The 14,532-nt window shown below is 42.8% G+C and overlaps 1 protein-coding gene across 1 annotated transcript in view; it reads left to right on the plus strand.

The window, feature by feature from the left end:
* The first annotated feature begins 634 nt into the window (after positions 1 to 634).
* Positions 635 to 14,532, plus strand: part of SYBU (syntabulin) — an 86,028-nt gene continuing 72,130 nt past the window's right edge. The window contains exons 1-2 of the mRNA XM_023725911.1: positions 635 to 673; positions 2,424 to 2,628. Of these exons, the coding sequence (XP_023581679.1) occupies positions 650 to 673; positions 2,424 to 2,628 (229 nt within the window). The 5' untranslated portion in view covers positions 635 to 649. The remainder of the gene's footprint in view (positions 674 to 2,423; positions 2,629 to 14,532) is intronic.

Genomic DNA, 14,532 nt, shown 5'->3' on the forward strand with positions numbered 1-14,532 from the left:
GTCCTGCAGCATTGGCTTGGCCAGGGTCCGGGTGAAGGGGGACCCGCCCCGTCTCTCTCGGGCAAGGTAATTGCGGGGAGCTGTACGTTGGCTTAAAACCGATTGGGCAAGGAGGGGCCGCAAGGGAGAAACTTTCCCTCTTTCTCCATTTTGGCTCTCAGTGATGTCGCAGCTTTTCTCAGCTCCTCCTTCCGACGCGCACCCGGTACAAACTGGGTACCAGGTGCAAAAGCAGAGGGGAGGGGACACCTCGGGGCTGGCGATGCTAAATGCCCCCGCTTGCCGCCTTCGGACCCGAGCTCAGCAGTGAGGGAGAAGCGCGCGGCGCGGTGGGGAGGTACCGGCTGCGAAACCCCGTTGCGGGGGCGCGCTGAGGCGCCCACGAGCTGCCCTGGGGCTTGCAGGTGAGGGAGGCCGGGGGAGGCGCACCGGGCGCGGCAACGGCGGCGGTGGCACCACGTGTCCGGCCGGGGCGGGGCAGCGGGCGCGCCCTCGGAGCCGAGAGCGAACGGCCGAGGCGCGTCGCAAGTGCAGCAGCGGCCGCCCGCAGCCCACGCGGCTCAGCGCGGTCTTCTCGCCCCGGTGCACGCAGGTGCCTCCTCCTGGACGGCGGCAGCGTCGGCACGAGGACTCGGCGGGCAGTGGCGCAATGGGGCCCCTCCGAGAGACCAAGGTAAGTAGGGCACATCGTGCGGGCGCGGGTGGCAGTGCCAGCGGGCGGTGGGGAGAGAAGGGCGGGCACTGCCGGCAAGAACCGGGCCAGGTGAGAGCTGGAGGGTAGTGCGTTGAGTGGGGCAAAGGGGGGCAGAGAGGTGGCGGGGGCCGTAGGAAGGTAGAGAGGCGTTTGTTCAGGTGATGAGACCAGGGGGATGGGGAGGTGGTACCGGAGAACAGGATTTTGGAGATTGACACAAGGATTAAAAAGACTGAGTTTGGAGGGTTAATCCCGTTTCCTGACACTGAGAATTTGGAATCTAATTCCCAGTTGATGTCCGTGTGTGATGTGAATAAAACGAATTTGATGTATCTTAACTGAGAAATAAGGATTCCAGCGTGTCAGTGACCAGCATTGGTTCAGGGTCTGCAGTTTGCCAAGCGGAGTGGCTGACGTGATACCTGCTGGGTGGCTGATGTGCGGCAGAAATCCAGTCGATGGGTGCGGCTCGCCGCCCCTGGATAGGGTGTATGCTTGGGCGACCTCAGGAGTTCCCGCAGCTGGGGCTTTTCCTTCAATTCCTACACTGTGTGGGCCTCCCAGAGGTGTTTACTTTGGCAGCGACCCTTCCTGGTAAGCCGCGTGGAAATGAGCAGGAGATCATGTTTCGAAATGGTGTTTGTTACCTAATCGGAAGCCTTTTTTCAATTGCAGAGGTTGGAGGGAGCAGTGAATCTTTTTTTGCAAGCATTTCCGAGGAATCCATTTTAATGAGACAGGGTGGTGGTGACCCTGAAAAGCACTGCTTCTAGATAATGTGCAGCCTCTTCTGAGCATCTTCACCTCTTTTAGTCTCGGTTTCCTCATCTGTAAATAGGGAAACGAATGGGTACTCTCTCCCTGTTACAATCCGGGTGTAAAGATCAAGTGAGATAATGATTGGGAAAGAGGTTTATGAATTAAAAACATTGCCAAAATGTTACTTTTTAATGCATATGTTCTGTTTTTTGACCAAGGCATGGCCCTGTGTATTTAATGCTATGTTTTTAAGGAGAAAAATTTCTTCTCATGGGTGTCCTGTAAGGAAAACAAAAGCTAAACATGATGTACAAAGGTGGAGCCATTTTACCGGCTATTGGATTTTTGTTTGCTTTTCTGTTGGCAACAAGCCTTGTGTACTAGGATATTAATGAATAATTAAGATCCTGGCTGGAAGGGGAGGGATTTGAAAGATAAGGCTGCGTAATATATCTGGAAAGAATTGTTACAGGTATAGGGCTTTACTTTGTTAGGAGACAGGAAAGGAGAAAGCAAATTGTCACAACTATTTCAGGAAAAGCAAAATGGAAGTATAGAAGAAATCAGGTAATAAGTGGGAATGTGCTGTGAGTAATGAATAGTAGTGTTTGAGAGAGCCAAAAGCTTGAGTGTGACAGAAAAAGCCAGAGTTGGGAAGGTGAGTCAGGAATTGTATGGGAGAGTAAGGTGGTCTTCCTGCTAGTCCTTGGAAGTGGAATTATTCTCTGTGTGTGTGAGAGAGAGAGAGAGAGAAAGGGAGAGAGAGACTGATACATTAGAAAGGTTAGCTCAGTTGAAGAGTTTTGGAGCTCATTTCAACCCCTGAGATGAGAAGGACTTCTTTGACTCATTGTGAAGATCTGATATTCAGAAATAAAATTTCTGGGAAACTGAGCCCTGTAGGAGCAGGCAGAAATTCAGAGGGGGAAACAGTCTTCCTTTTGTTTCCTTTTTTATGTCCAATTTTGAGAAGGAGCAGAGAGTGCAGCATCATGAGAAGGAGATTTCCCGAAGCCGAATTCCTCGTTTGATTCTTCGGCCCCATCTGCCCCAGCAACAGCACAAAGTGTCCCCGGCCTCTGAGTCTCCCTTCTCTGAGGAAGAGAGCCGGGAGTTCAACCCCAGCAGTTCTGGGCGCTCAGCAAGGACCATTAGCAGCAACAGCTTCTGCTCAGGTACAGTATCCATAGGAAGCCAAGCTCAGGCATGAAGCGTGTATGATGCAGGTACCTTGTGAATGGACCTGGACTGCTATTAGGATGACTCATATGAATTTGCACTTTTTTGGTCATTTTGACCTGAAAAAAAAAAGAGCCGTTTTATGTGGTGCAACCTAATGGACTTTTATACCTGTTTTTATTTGTATTCCAATTTAGAATTTGAAATCTAACTTTCCATGACTGTTTTTAAAAGAAATGTGCTTCTACATTAAACCTGGAAAATGTATTAGATTGCATTTTTTACTAACAACTTCTCTAAACCTGTGCACTTCTAGTTATCAAATCCCCAAAGATAAAGCAACTCCTTTTTAATGAGATCCAGATCAAAGAGGTATGTAACCCAAGGCCTAAGGCTGGCCTAGCCTTATAGTTTAGAGGGGAGGACCACAGGCTTTGAAATCTGCCAGGCCTGAGTTAGAATCCTTGGTCCTTTCACCGCTTCAAGCTGTGTGACCTTGGACTAGTTGCTTAACCTCCATAAGCCTCAGTCATTACATCCATAAAATGAGATGATAATGCCTACCTTTAGTGTTGCTGTGAGGTTAAATGAGAGCACCGTGCCTAGCTTATAGAGGTGCTTAACAAATGATGATTCCTAATATGATGAACAATGAATGTTATTTTTGGCACCTGATCAAGGACGTTTCCTTAAGATTGTGAGCATGTTTGGTAAGGGCACACCTCTCTTCATAGCTCCTGAAGGTACCACTATTATCACTTTATACAACCTGTTATACCCATTGAAGCACATGACTTAGAAGGACTTGTATTCTTTGAAGAAGTATTAGGAATTTGGATAAAATTTTAAGGAATGACTTATGATTAGTGAAGAATGTTTCAGAGTGGATAATTTTTTAGAACTTATTTAGGGAAAATATAATTTGAAACATTTTTGAGAAGGGACATGTGAATCAGGATGTTATATTAATGCCCTAATTTAACAGATGCAACATTCTATTACATTTAGTGCTGCTAACTGCATTTTTCATGGATTTTATAAGTGTAGCCTTGGATTCGTTACATTCACAAAATAATTCATTCCATGCATAAATTATATATTAGAAATACTGTGCTGCCTTTTTTTTTTTTTTTCTCTATAAAGCATCCAATTCTCTGTTTGATTCTGGAAAAAAAATCAAAAAATATTTTAAGACTTACTTCTTGCCATTTGAATTATGTAAATCTAGTTTAAAATGGAAACCCACTGATGGTTTGCTTGATACTTTGCCAGGAAGAGGAAAAAGAAAAAATGACAAGTTGGAACAGTTAAGATTCCTAGAACTTAGAGCTGTATTTGCAGAATGTAATGCTGTTTACTTTAACTCCATTTTGGAGCTCAGGGCTCACTCCCGTTGAGTGCAGATGAACCCTGGGGACATCATTTCAAACTGACACAGCTTTGTTTACCTAACTCAGTTCCACATTTATTCCTTATATTCCTTTCACATAAATTGATTTCTCTATGACTGACTTCAGGGTGAGTAGTGTTATCACAAAAAAGGAAAATTTGGTCCAAACAAAACAAGAGAAAGATGTCAAATGTATTTAGAAAATGTAAAGACAAACCAATAAAATATTAATTTTGTTCGTGAATCATTCTCTCCAAGACCCATTTCCAGCATCATCCCTCCTTCCCAGGAGGCCTGTCTCCCACTAAGGCCATAATGCTGTACATGAAAATCGAAAGTAGATATTGATTCTTCTGCCATTAACTAGCTGAGAATTGAGTGGCAGAAGCTTATAATTATGGGTCTCTATAAACCTACGTTTCAATTTGTAGCTTTGCATCCTCTCTTCAGATAGGATTCCCTCCATCCCTGGGCGTCATTTTCTCTCTCAGCTTCCTGTGTTGGCGATTTGCCAAGGTTTGGGTCCCGTTCCCTTATCTTCCTTGCTTTCCTTTCCTACAGAGCTCTGGTAAACGCCAGGGAGGCTTTGAGGGCTGCGCTGACTCAAATTGACAGGAGCAAGGCCTTTGGGGCATGTTAATGATGCTTTAGGAGGTCAGTCGGTAGATGGGAAATAGATGGGCTTGATACTATGGGGAGCATTAATGAAGTAAAGGATGTAAAACATCTCCAGCCAGCAGGGGGAAATAGCTGGTTTTAATCCAACCACTTTAACACTCAGGCCAGAACGTGTTCATTGCTTAATCATGGCAGTTCTGTCAGAGAACTAGGAACATACTAGCATTAAAAATACCATCCTCCCATGCTTTCAGGGGACAGATAGGTCAGTTGGCATAACAAAGCTTATTAAGAAAATGTTCTGCATCCTACTTTGGTGAGTGGCATCTGGGGTCTTTAAAGCTGCAAGCGGCCATCTAAGATGCATCAATTGGTCCCAACCACCTGGAGTAAAGGAGAATGAAGCACACCAAAGACACAAGGAAAGTATTAGCCCAAGAGACAAAAGGGCCACATAAACCAGAGACTTCATCAGCCTAAGACCAGAAGAACTAGATGGTACCCAGCTACCACCAGTGACTGCCCTGCCAGGGAACACAACAGAGAGTCCCTGATGGAGCAGGAGAAAGGTAGGGTGCAGAACTCAAATTCTAGTAAGAAGACCAGACTTAATGGTCTGAGTGAGACTGGAAGAACCCCAGAAAGCATGGCCCCTGGATTTTCTATCAGCCTAGAACTCAAACAATTTCTGAGGCCAACTCTTCAGACAGGGATTGGACTGGACTGTGGGACATAAAGTGATACTTGTGAGGAGTGTGCCTCTTAGCTCAAGAGACTAAACGTCCAGCTTCTGTCCAGAGGTGAGATGGGAAGGCAGAGAGGGTTAGGAGCTGGTTGAATGGACATGGGGAATCAGGAGTGGAAAGGAGGAGTGTGCTGTCACAGTATGGGGAGAGCATTTAGGGTCACATAACAATGTATGTATAAATTTTTGTATGGGAAAAAATAAAAAAAAACCATCCAAATGAGAACAACCACAAAAAAAAAGTGCCATCCTCTGCTAGAACAAAACTAATTTAGAGGTGTCTGTTGCCATTGTAACTTCATAATCCAACAGTGATCATTCTGTATTAACTTATCTTCATTGTAAATCATCGTATTCACTAATATGAAAGGGGACATGCATAGGTAGGATTCTTACCACCTGGTAGTGAAATTGTGGAAGAAGATGTTACTCAAACACAATTCTGTGTGTGTGTGTGTGTGTGTGTGTGTGTGTGTGTGTGTGTGTGTGTGTTGTATAGGAGCCCTGGTGGCACAGTGATTAAAGTGCTCATCTGCAAACCAAAAAGTTGGCAGTTCAAACCCACCAGCAGAGGGAGAAAGATGTGGCAGTCTGCTTCAGTAGATTTATAGCCTTGCAGTTCGACTCTGTCCTATAGGGTTGCTGTGAGTCGGAATCGACTCAACGGCAGCGGTTTGGTTTTGGTTATGTTATGTGTATATATACATACATACATACTTATATAAAATCTTAATTTGAAAATTACCTTTGCAGAACTACAGATGTCTTTCCTCAAATCTGTATCAAAGGCAGTAATTGTGAAGAGCATCATGTCCTAAGGTATTCATTTTTTAAAAGAAGGGTAATGTAGTGAGCTTACATAAAGTTAAATTTACTGGATTTAAAGGATTATCCTTTATTTTAAAAGATTGTCTTTCCTATCATTTGTATTATTTTAAAAAAAATCATTATAATGAATGGTAGTTGTAATCTGGCAAAATAAATGGCAATTCTGCGTGGACATTTCCTTCACCCTTACCCCATGTTTTTTCTTTAATTTTGCAGATCTGTTATATTTAAAAGTCTGGGAATAATTTTCTTAGTGACCTGTCTATTTTTACCTACTCTCCCCTTACCCTCCCCCTTTCTCCCCATGGGAGCTTTGACAAGGAACACTTAATGACTTGATATTCTGTATGCTAATTTGTATGTTACGTCTGTCTCATTTCAGAGGAAAGGAGTTGTATGTGACCTTTTGCAATTCATTTGGGGTGTGTCCCCAAAGAGCTCTTTTAATAGCTGCTTAGAAGCAGAATTTCTTTGAAGATATGCATGTGTTTAATTCATTTCATCAGCACATGTGTGTCTTGGGCATCATTCTGGTGTTACAACAGTCTATCCCTTACAGTCTGTATTCAGTCTGAGTCACTGTGGCCTTAGTTGGAGATAATTAAGTTTATATTTTATTGGAGGCCGGGTTCTATTTTATGTGCACAACCAGTAAAACATTGTGTATTTGTAGTAAATGTTAATTAATGCTTTATTTAAAAAAATGCTTAAGGAATACATAGGGAAGTACAATTAATAGTAAGTCATTTAATAAAAACAAAACACCTACTTCTGTCCCGTTTTTTTTTTTTTTATCGACTTTTTTTGGGAGTTTGGTTTGTAACCACCAATGTTTTGGCATAAAATCACTGTTTTGGCATAAAATCACTGTGTTTTCCCCGTGTTTCTTGTTCTTAACATTCCCATGAGAAGGAATAAAGCCCATACAGTATTAGGGTTTGTGTCCTGGGTGTGGCCTATTGAGTCTAGGCCTATTTTCATCCCTCGCCCCACCTTTTCTTGTTGGTAGTGAATTGTGTTTGTCGTCATACTATGACTCCAACCACTGTTAGAAAAGCTGATGACCTGGGTGATGTGTCAGGTATATGTATCAGTCACTTGATGTGGTTAAAGCATGCTGTGCATTCCTCTTTGCTTAGCTGAGCCAATAATTACCCCTTAGAACTGGGAGGCAGATGGATTGCTGGGTTTTAAGCTAGTTCTCCATGGGGTGCCTTGTAAACATGGCAGGTGGAACAAATTATGCATATGGAACACTGATTGTTTTATGGGAGACCAGTAATTTCTCTTAAGTTATTGCCATGTTTCTAATATGCACACACAGGTAGATACATGGGCAGGTTATATGACTTGCCCCAGTAAGAAACATGTACCAGATCTATAAACAGAATGATCAGGATCTGGGATTCTTTGTAGTCTAATCCTCAGTAAGGTGTTTGCAGAAAGGATTTTGGTTTTTTCAGTGGCTGGAAAGAAATTCTTCTTAGAATGGCCAGTGACCTGGGGGTAATCATTGTTGCTGTTTGTGGGAAGAACAATTAAAGCAAATTATAACCTGACGAGTGCCCTGCCATGGCATGACAATGCCTCTAATGATTTGCCAGGCCTTGCCAAACAAATATTTCTGGTATGCTTTTGTCCAGTTGAAGAAACTTGGCATCTGGATGGAGTAAGCCTTTGAACATAATGATTAGAATTGAAATGAACTACTTAAAGTGAACGGAGCTGCAATACCGAATTATGCTATAATTGGATGACTGCCAACCTGCTGTGAAGTGAAAAAACAAGACCCTAAGACTTTAGTATCATTTTAATGAGCATGGGACTTAGTTACAGTTGTATAATAGTGTATTTCAAGTGCTCATCTGCCTGCAGAAATACCTAATGAAATAGATTACAGATGAAGGGTATATATGCAGTATTTCCTTAAGAATACGGTATCTACAATTAGGAAGACAAGAGTAAAATGTTTTGCCATTTAATAAAAAATCCTCAGCAGTAGTAAATTTGAAAGGTAATCATAGTGGAATTGGACCTTGTCTGAAGGCAAAGTATGGTACTTAACATGAAAGTCTTTTTGGTTTTAATATGTTCATCTTTATGACAGTGTTTCTCAATTTCAGAGTGGGGTGTTTGTATACCTTAGAGTCCTTAGGAAAACATGTTTAAAAGGCATATATGCCTTGGCTCTAACCTAAATCAGGAGGGCCCGAGAATCTGATTTTTACAGACCTTCCACTGAAATCTGAGGCTAACAGCTTGTAGTCTGTATCTTTGGGGCTTCTTTATGCAGGGTTTAGGGGTATGTCCAAAGAGGCCTTGCAAGGTGAACAAGGATCAAAGATGGTAGGAAGTAGTTTCCAGCCAAGCTCTTTAAACCAATGGCCGTGGGGTAAGGGAAATGTTTGTACATCCTCTGGAAGTTACAGCTTTGGACTCTGTATTTTTAAGTCCAACATCATTAGACATAGCAATAATATTATTTTTATCTACATAATGGATTTAACTTGTGTTCAAATGGCAGAAAACAGAGGGAGGAGAAAGCATTTACTTCCTTTATTTTCCCACATTATCCTCCGTCTGGATTTCCTATCTCTAGGCACACTGCTTTTTCTTTGCTATTTTCTTTCTTTGGAATTGGGGTGACTTTAGAACAGTGGGTATACAGAAACTGAGGCCTGGGAGGAACAGAACATTCCACTTTCCATAAACTTTCCCAAAGCGTACTCATCCAGTAAGTATTTATTAAGTGCTTGCTAAGGATCAGGGATTATGCCAAGGCTGCAAAGATGAATAAAACACAGGGAACTGGGAAATTTAATTATTTTACTGTCTTAACCCTGGCACCAAAATAAACGGGCTAACACATCTTTGTCTGTAACTTCCCTACAACTGCTTGACTTACACTTGTTTTGTGTCTCTGTCGCTTTCACCCACACGTACCCCTACAGGCTCCTTCCTTGTAATTTGTGTTTGTTGCTGTATTTGACATCAACATTGGGTATCTCATATTTCATAAACCCGATGATTCAAAGAAGTAACATTAATTAGACTGGTGTAGTAGAAAAACATGAGCTTTGGCAGCAGCAGACCTGAGTTAAAAGCATGAAATAAGATTAGAAAGGCAGCAGGGCCAGATCATAAAAGGCTTTGTGGGCCACGCTAAGAATTTGATCCATGATCTCAAGGGTCTATACAGGGACTAGACCAGTAATGTATAGAGTGAGGCTGACTGCAGAAAAGACAGTAGAGGAGACTGTAGAACTGGCCAATGTGTGCCCCCTTCTAACAGTATTCAGAATTTTAAAAATTCTGCTTTATAACCAATATGTGGGCCAAAAACACACTAAGTAGCTGAATATGGTTCATGGGATGCCATTTTGCAATTCCTAAAGATTTTGCAGAGCTAACAAAGGGTTTTTATCAGGGAAGAGATGTAACTAGATTTATAATTTAGAAAGATCTTTCTGATCACATGTTGAATGGTGGATCGAAGGAGGCAGGAGTTGGCGGTGAGGAGGCTGCCTGGTTTGAACGCCTTCACAGCAGTCCGGTGGAAACTGATAAAATGATAGCTGGGAGGTCTTTGGGAGGTAGACCAGATGGGTCTTAGCTGCCAGTTTTAAGTGAAAGGGGAAGGAAAGGATTGTGCCTAAATTTCCACTGAGTGAATATAAATAAAGTAGCAGAGTTGGGGTGAAGGACAGTGAGTTAATGAGTTAAAAAAACAAATAAACCCGTTGCCATGGAGTCAATTTCAACTCATAGTGACCCTATAGGACAGAGTAGAACTGCCCCATAGAGTTTTCAAGGCTGTAAATCTTTACAGAAGCAGACTGCCACATCTTGCTCCCACAGAGCAGCAGATGGGTTCAAACCACCAACCTTTTAGTTAGTAGCTGAGTGCTTTAACCACTGAGCCAACAGGGCTCCTTGGAGTTAGTTCTGTTGAGGTTTTGTTGGATTTGAGACTAAGGTTGGAGCTCTGAAGAGGAGTCAGATGGTGGTAGCTGAAGTCAAGGGAGTCGATAATTTCAGTAGAGAAGAGTGCATGCAGAAAGATTAGAGGACTAAGGAGTAAGCAGGAAAAGGAAACCAAGGCACTTGAGAAGAGCCTTAAGAGAAGAAGGAGCCACGAGTGAACGGAATGTCCAGTCCCAAAGGAGGAGAAAGTTTTGAGAAGGGAGTGGCCAATATTCTCAGACATACAACAAGATTTAAGCAAGCTATGCACTGGAGAGCGCTCAATGATCCAACTATTAGGTATCAATGATCTTAGAAGCAGTTGCAGAAAATTGTAGGGGTGGAGTCCAGATTGCATCAGGCTGAGACTTGAGTGGGGGTAGCAAATAGAGTGTAAACAACTATTTTAAAAAGCTAAATTGGTCTGAAGGAGAAGGTTAATCACTTGACTACTAGCTGAAGAAGACAGGCCTGCCATCTGCTTCTGAAAAGTCATAGCCTTGAAAACCCTATGGAGCAGTTCTACCTTGCGTACATGGGGTCACCATGAGTCAGAATCATCTTGATGGCAGGTAACAGCAGCAACAACAACAATCTTCACAACATTGTGTTAGCTTACTATGGCTGCTACAACGAAGTCCAGGTTAGGATCCCTTCTTTGTCCTTCTTAATCACACCACATGACCTTGTTTTAAAATTGTTTATTTATTTACCTGACATCCCAGGAGACTTAAGTTTCATAAAGGTAGGGACAATGTAGTTCCCTGCACTATGCCGGGCACATAGCAATTGCTTAATAAGTATTCGTTGGAATCTGGTAGAAGACATAATTATAAGAATAGATAGGTGAAGCATCTTTATTTAATTAAATATATTTAGTACAGGACATTGTTCTAGTAGTTGGGGAAATAAATCGGCTAGGACAGTAAAACAAAAAAGACAAACCATTGCCGTTGAGTTGATTCAACTCAATGGCGACCACCTGTATTACCCAGCATTCAGTACGAGTTTATTAAATGAATGAGACATTCCTGTTTTGAGGAGTTCAGCATCTATAAATGTCACAAGTGCTCTGGGTAGCTACAAGAGAGTTCTCACTGGGAAAACCAGAATGCTCCACTCAGGAGTTAGCACTTCAGCAAGGTTTTGAAGACTGTGTAGGAGCTTGGAAAGCAAAGAATGACATGGCAGGCAGAGGGATCAAGGTACGTAAAAGCATAGAGCCTTGAAAGTACAGGGCATATTTGGGGACCAGTGAGAAGTACTGCCTTTCTAATCCTTGGTTCCCAGTCACGTAAGCCAGGAGAAAAGCCAACAGCCAGCTTATGGTCAAGAAGGTATTTAGCACAAAGCCACATATGCATGTTTCCCAGGACTCCCACTTAATGCTAGTCACCCTTCTCCCCCTAAATAGGAGCTTTTACTCTGAGAAAACCCTAGTCTCTTCTCGCTAACCCAGGAGAGACTCCTTGTCCTTCAAAGGGTAAAAGATGACTGGGTGTGTTTGTATTCTAAGATGATTTTTCTGACTCCTGGCACAGTTACTGCTCAAACCTCCCCTATTGCTCAGTTTGGCTGTCTCCTGTTCTGCAGACGCAATCCAGCCCTCTACCAGAGTGGAGACTCCCAAGGTCGTCATGCCCCAAAGCCTCCACTGCCTAGTGTTACATTCTTTCAGCTCCAACAGGAGGCCTGTTGTTTCAGGCTACTCACTCTTTTGGGGGAATCCAAACCAAGCTCCCAAGTGTACACCAGTGCTTACATATGGGATCATGCAGCACTAACCCCCGTCTCACTTGAAACCTACATCCTACATCAACAGTTTCCCACTCAGTATGGATTTTCTTTGAGCGCCTCTGGCTGGCTCAGTGTTTATTCTTTCGAGTAGGTGCCTGTGAAGACAGAATTCGTGTTAGATACTGGCCCAGTACTCAGAATTCTTGAGACCTGGTAGGCCTTGGTGATATAGTGGTTAAGAGCTATGGCTGTTAACCACAAGGTCAGCAGTTCAAATCCACCAGCCACTCCTTGGAAACCCTATGGGGTGGTTCTACTCTGCCCTGTAGGGTCACTATGAGTTGGAATTGACTCAGTGGTGGTGGTTTTTTTATGGGTGGGTAGACCCTAAGCTACCTTTCTATTTATTCTGGGGTGTTTGGGATGATTTTTTTTTAATACTAATTATTATATTTTTTATTTTTAATTCAGAAGTAGTAAATACAAGCTCATTATAAGGTGTGTAAACATATATGTCAGAGCGGATGTTATCACATTTATAGGATTTGTTTTGTTCTGCTTTTTACCAAAGTGAGATCATGTTATATGATCTGTGATCCTGTGCATTTGTTAAATAAGTCTCTATGAATGCCTGTTGTGTGCAAGCTGCTGTTCTAGGAGCAGGGATGGGGCAGTGAACAATACTGACACAGCTCCTACCCTCAAGGTGTGTGTGTTCCAGGTATTCCTTGTGAGCACAAAGAGGTCCCCCTCATTCATTGTAGTGGAGGACCATCATTTCTTCAGCCACTCACCTGGGGGTGGACATTTTGTCTGTAAGGCTGGCTTCCAAAATGCAGAACATTATTGTATGAATGTCACTGGAATTAGACTAATTTATGAGCACATTTCTTCTTTTTCTCTCCTTTCTTTGTTCATTTTTTAAAAAGAAGTAAATACCGTGATTGTTGTTAGCAGGCGTCAAGTCAGCCTCCAACTCATGAGGATGCCGTGGACATAGAATGCTGCCTGGCCCTGTGCCATCCCCATGCTCAGCTGCTGATCAAACTGTTATAATCCATAGGGTTTTCGTGGTCTGATTTTTGGAAGTAGATCATCAGGTCTTTCTTCCTAGTCCATCTTAGTCTGGAAGCTCTGCTGAACCCTGTTCAGCATCATGTTGTTCTGTGCTATCGAGCTGATTCCGACTCACAGCACCCCTAAAGAACAGAGTAGAACTGCCCCATACAGTTTCCTAACTGTAATCTTTTTTTAAAAATTTTTTCCCATACAAAAATTTATACATACGTTGTTATGTGACCCTAATTGCTCTCCCCATACTGTGACGGCACACTGCCCCTCATTCCCTTGTCCATTAAACCAGCTGCTAACCCTCTCTGCCTTCCTATCTCACCTCCGGACAAAAGCTGCCCGTTTAGTCTCTTGTATCTACTTGAGCTAAGAGGCATGCTCCTCACAAGTATCACTTTATGTCCCACAGTCCAGTCTAATCCCTGTCTGAAGAGTTGGCCTCAGAAATTGTTTTAGTTCTGGGTTGATAGAGACTCCAGGGGCCATGCTTTCCGGGGTTCCTCCAGTCTCAGTCAGACCATTAAGTCTGGTCTTTTTGTTAGAGTTTGAGTTCTGCACCCCACCTTTCTCCTGCACCATCCGGGACTTTCTGTTGTGTTCCCTGTCAGGGCGGTCATTGGTGGTAGCCAGGCACCATCTAGTTCTTCTGGTCTCAGGCTGATGAAGTCTCTGATTTATGTGGCCCTTTCTGTCTCTTGGGCTAATACTTTCCTTGTGTCTTTGGTGTTCTTCTTTCTTCTTTACTCTAGGTGGTTGGGACCAATTGATGCATCTTAGGTGGCCTCTTGCAAGCTTTTAAGACCCCAGATGCCACTCACCAAAGTAAGATGCAGAACATTTTCTTAATAAACTTTGTTATGCCAGTTGACCTAGACGTCCCCTGAAAGCATGGTCCCCAGACTCCTACCGCTGCTACTCTGTCCCTCAAAGTGATTGTATTCAGGAAACTTCTTAGCTTTGGTTTAATCCAGTTGTGCTGACTTCCCCTGTAGTGTGTGCTGTCCTTCACCTAAGATAATTCTTATCTACTATCTAGTTAGTAAATAACCCTAACCCCCCTCCTACCCTCATAACCATAAAAGAATGTTTTCTTCTGTGTATAAACCTTTTCTTGAGTTCTTAGAATAATAGTGGTCTTATATAATATTTCTCCTTCTGTGACTGACTAAATTCACTCAGCATAATGACCTCCAGCTTCCTCCATTTTATAAGATGTTTCACAGCTTCATCCTTGTTCTTTATCATTGCATAGTATTCCACTATGTGGATATGCCATAATTTGTTTATCCATTTGTCCATTGATGGGCATCTAGGTTGTTTCCGTCTAGTTGCTATTGTGAACAGTGCTGCAGTGAACATGGATGTGCATATATCTATTCGTATGATGGCTTTTTTCTCTAGGATACATTCCAAGGAGCAGGATAGCTGGATCATATGGTACTTCTATTTCTAGCTTTTTAAGGAAGCACCAAATAGATTTCCAAAGTGGTTGTACCATTTTACATTCCCACCAACAGTGTATAAGTGTTCCAGTCTCTCCACAACCTC

Source organism: Trichechus manatus, unplaced genomic scaffold (genome assembly GCF_000243295.1).
Source record: "Trichechus manatus latirostris isolate Lorelei unplaced genomic scaffold, TriManLat1.0 scaffold00009, whole genome shotgun sequence".
Lineage (NCBI taxonomy): Eukaryota > Metazoa > Chordata > Mammalia > Sirenia > Trichechidae > Trichechus > Trichechus manatus.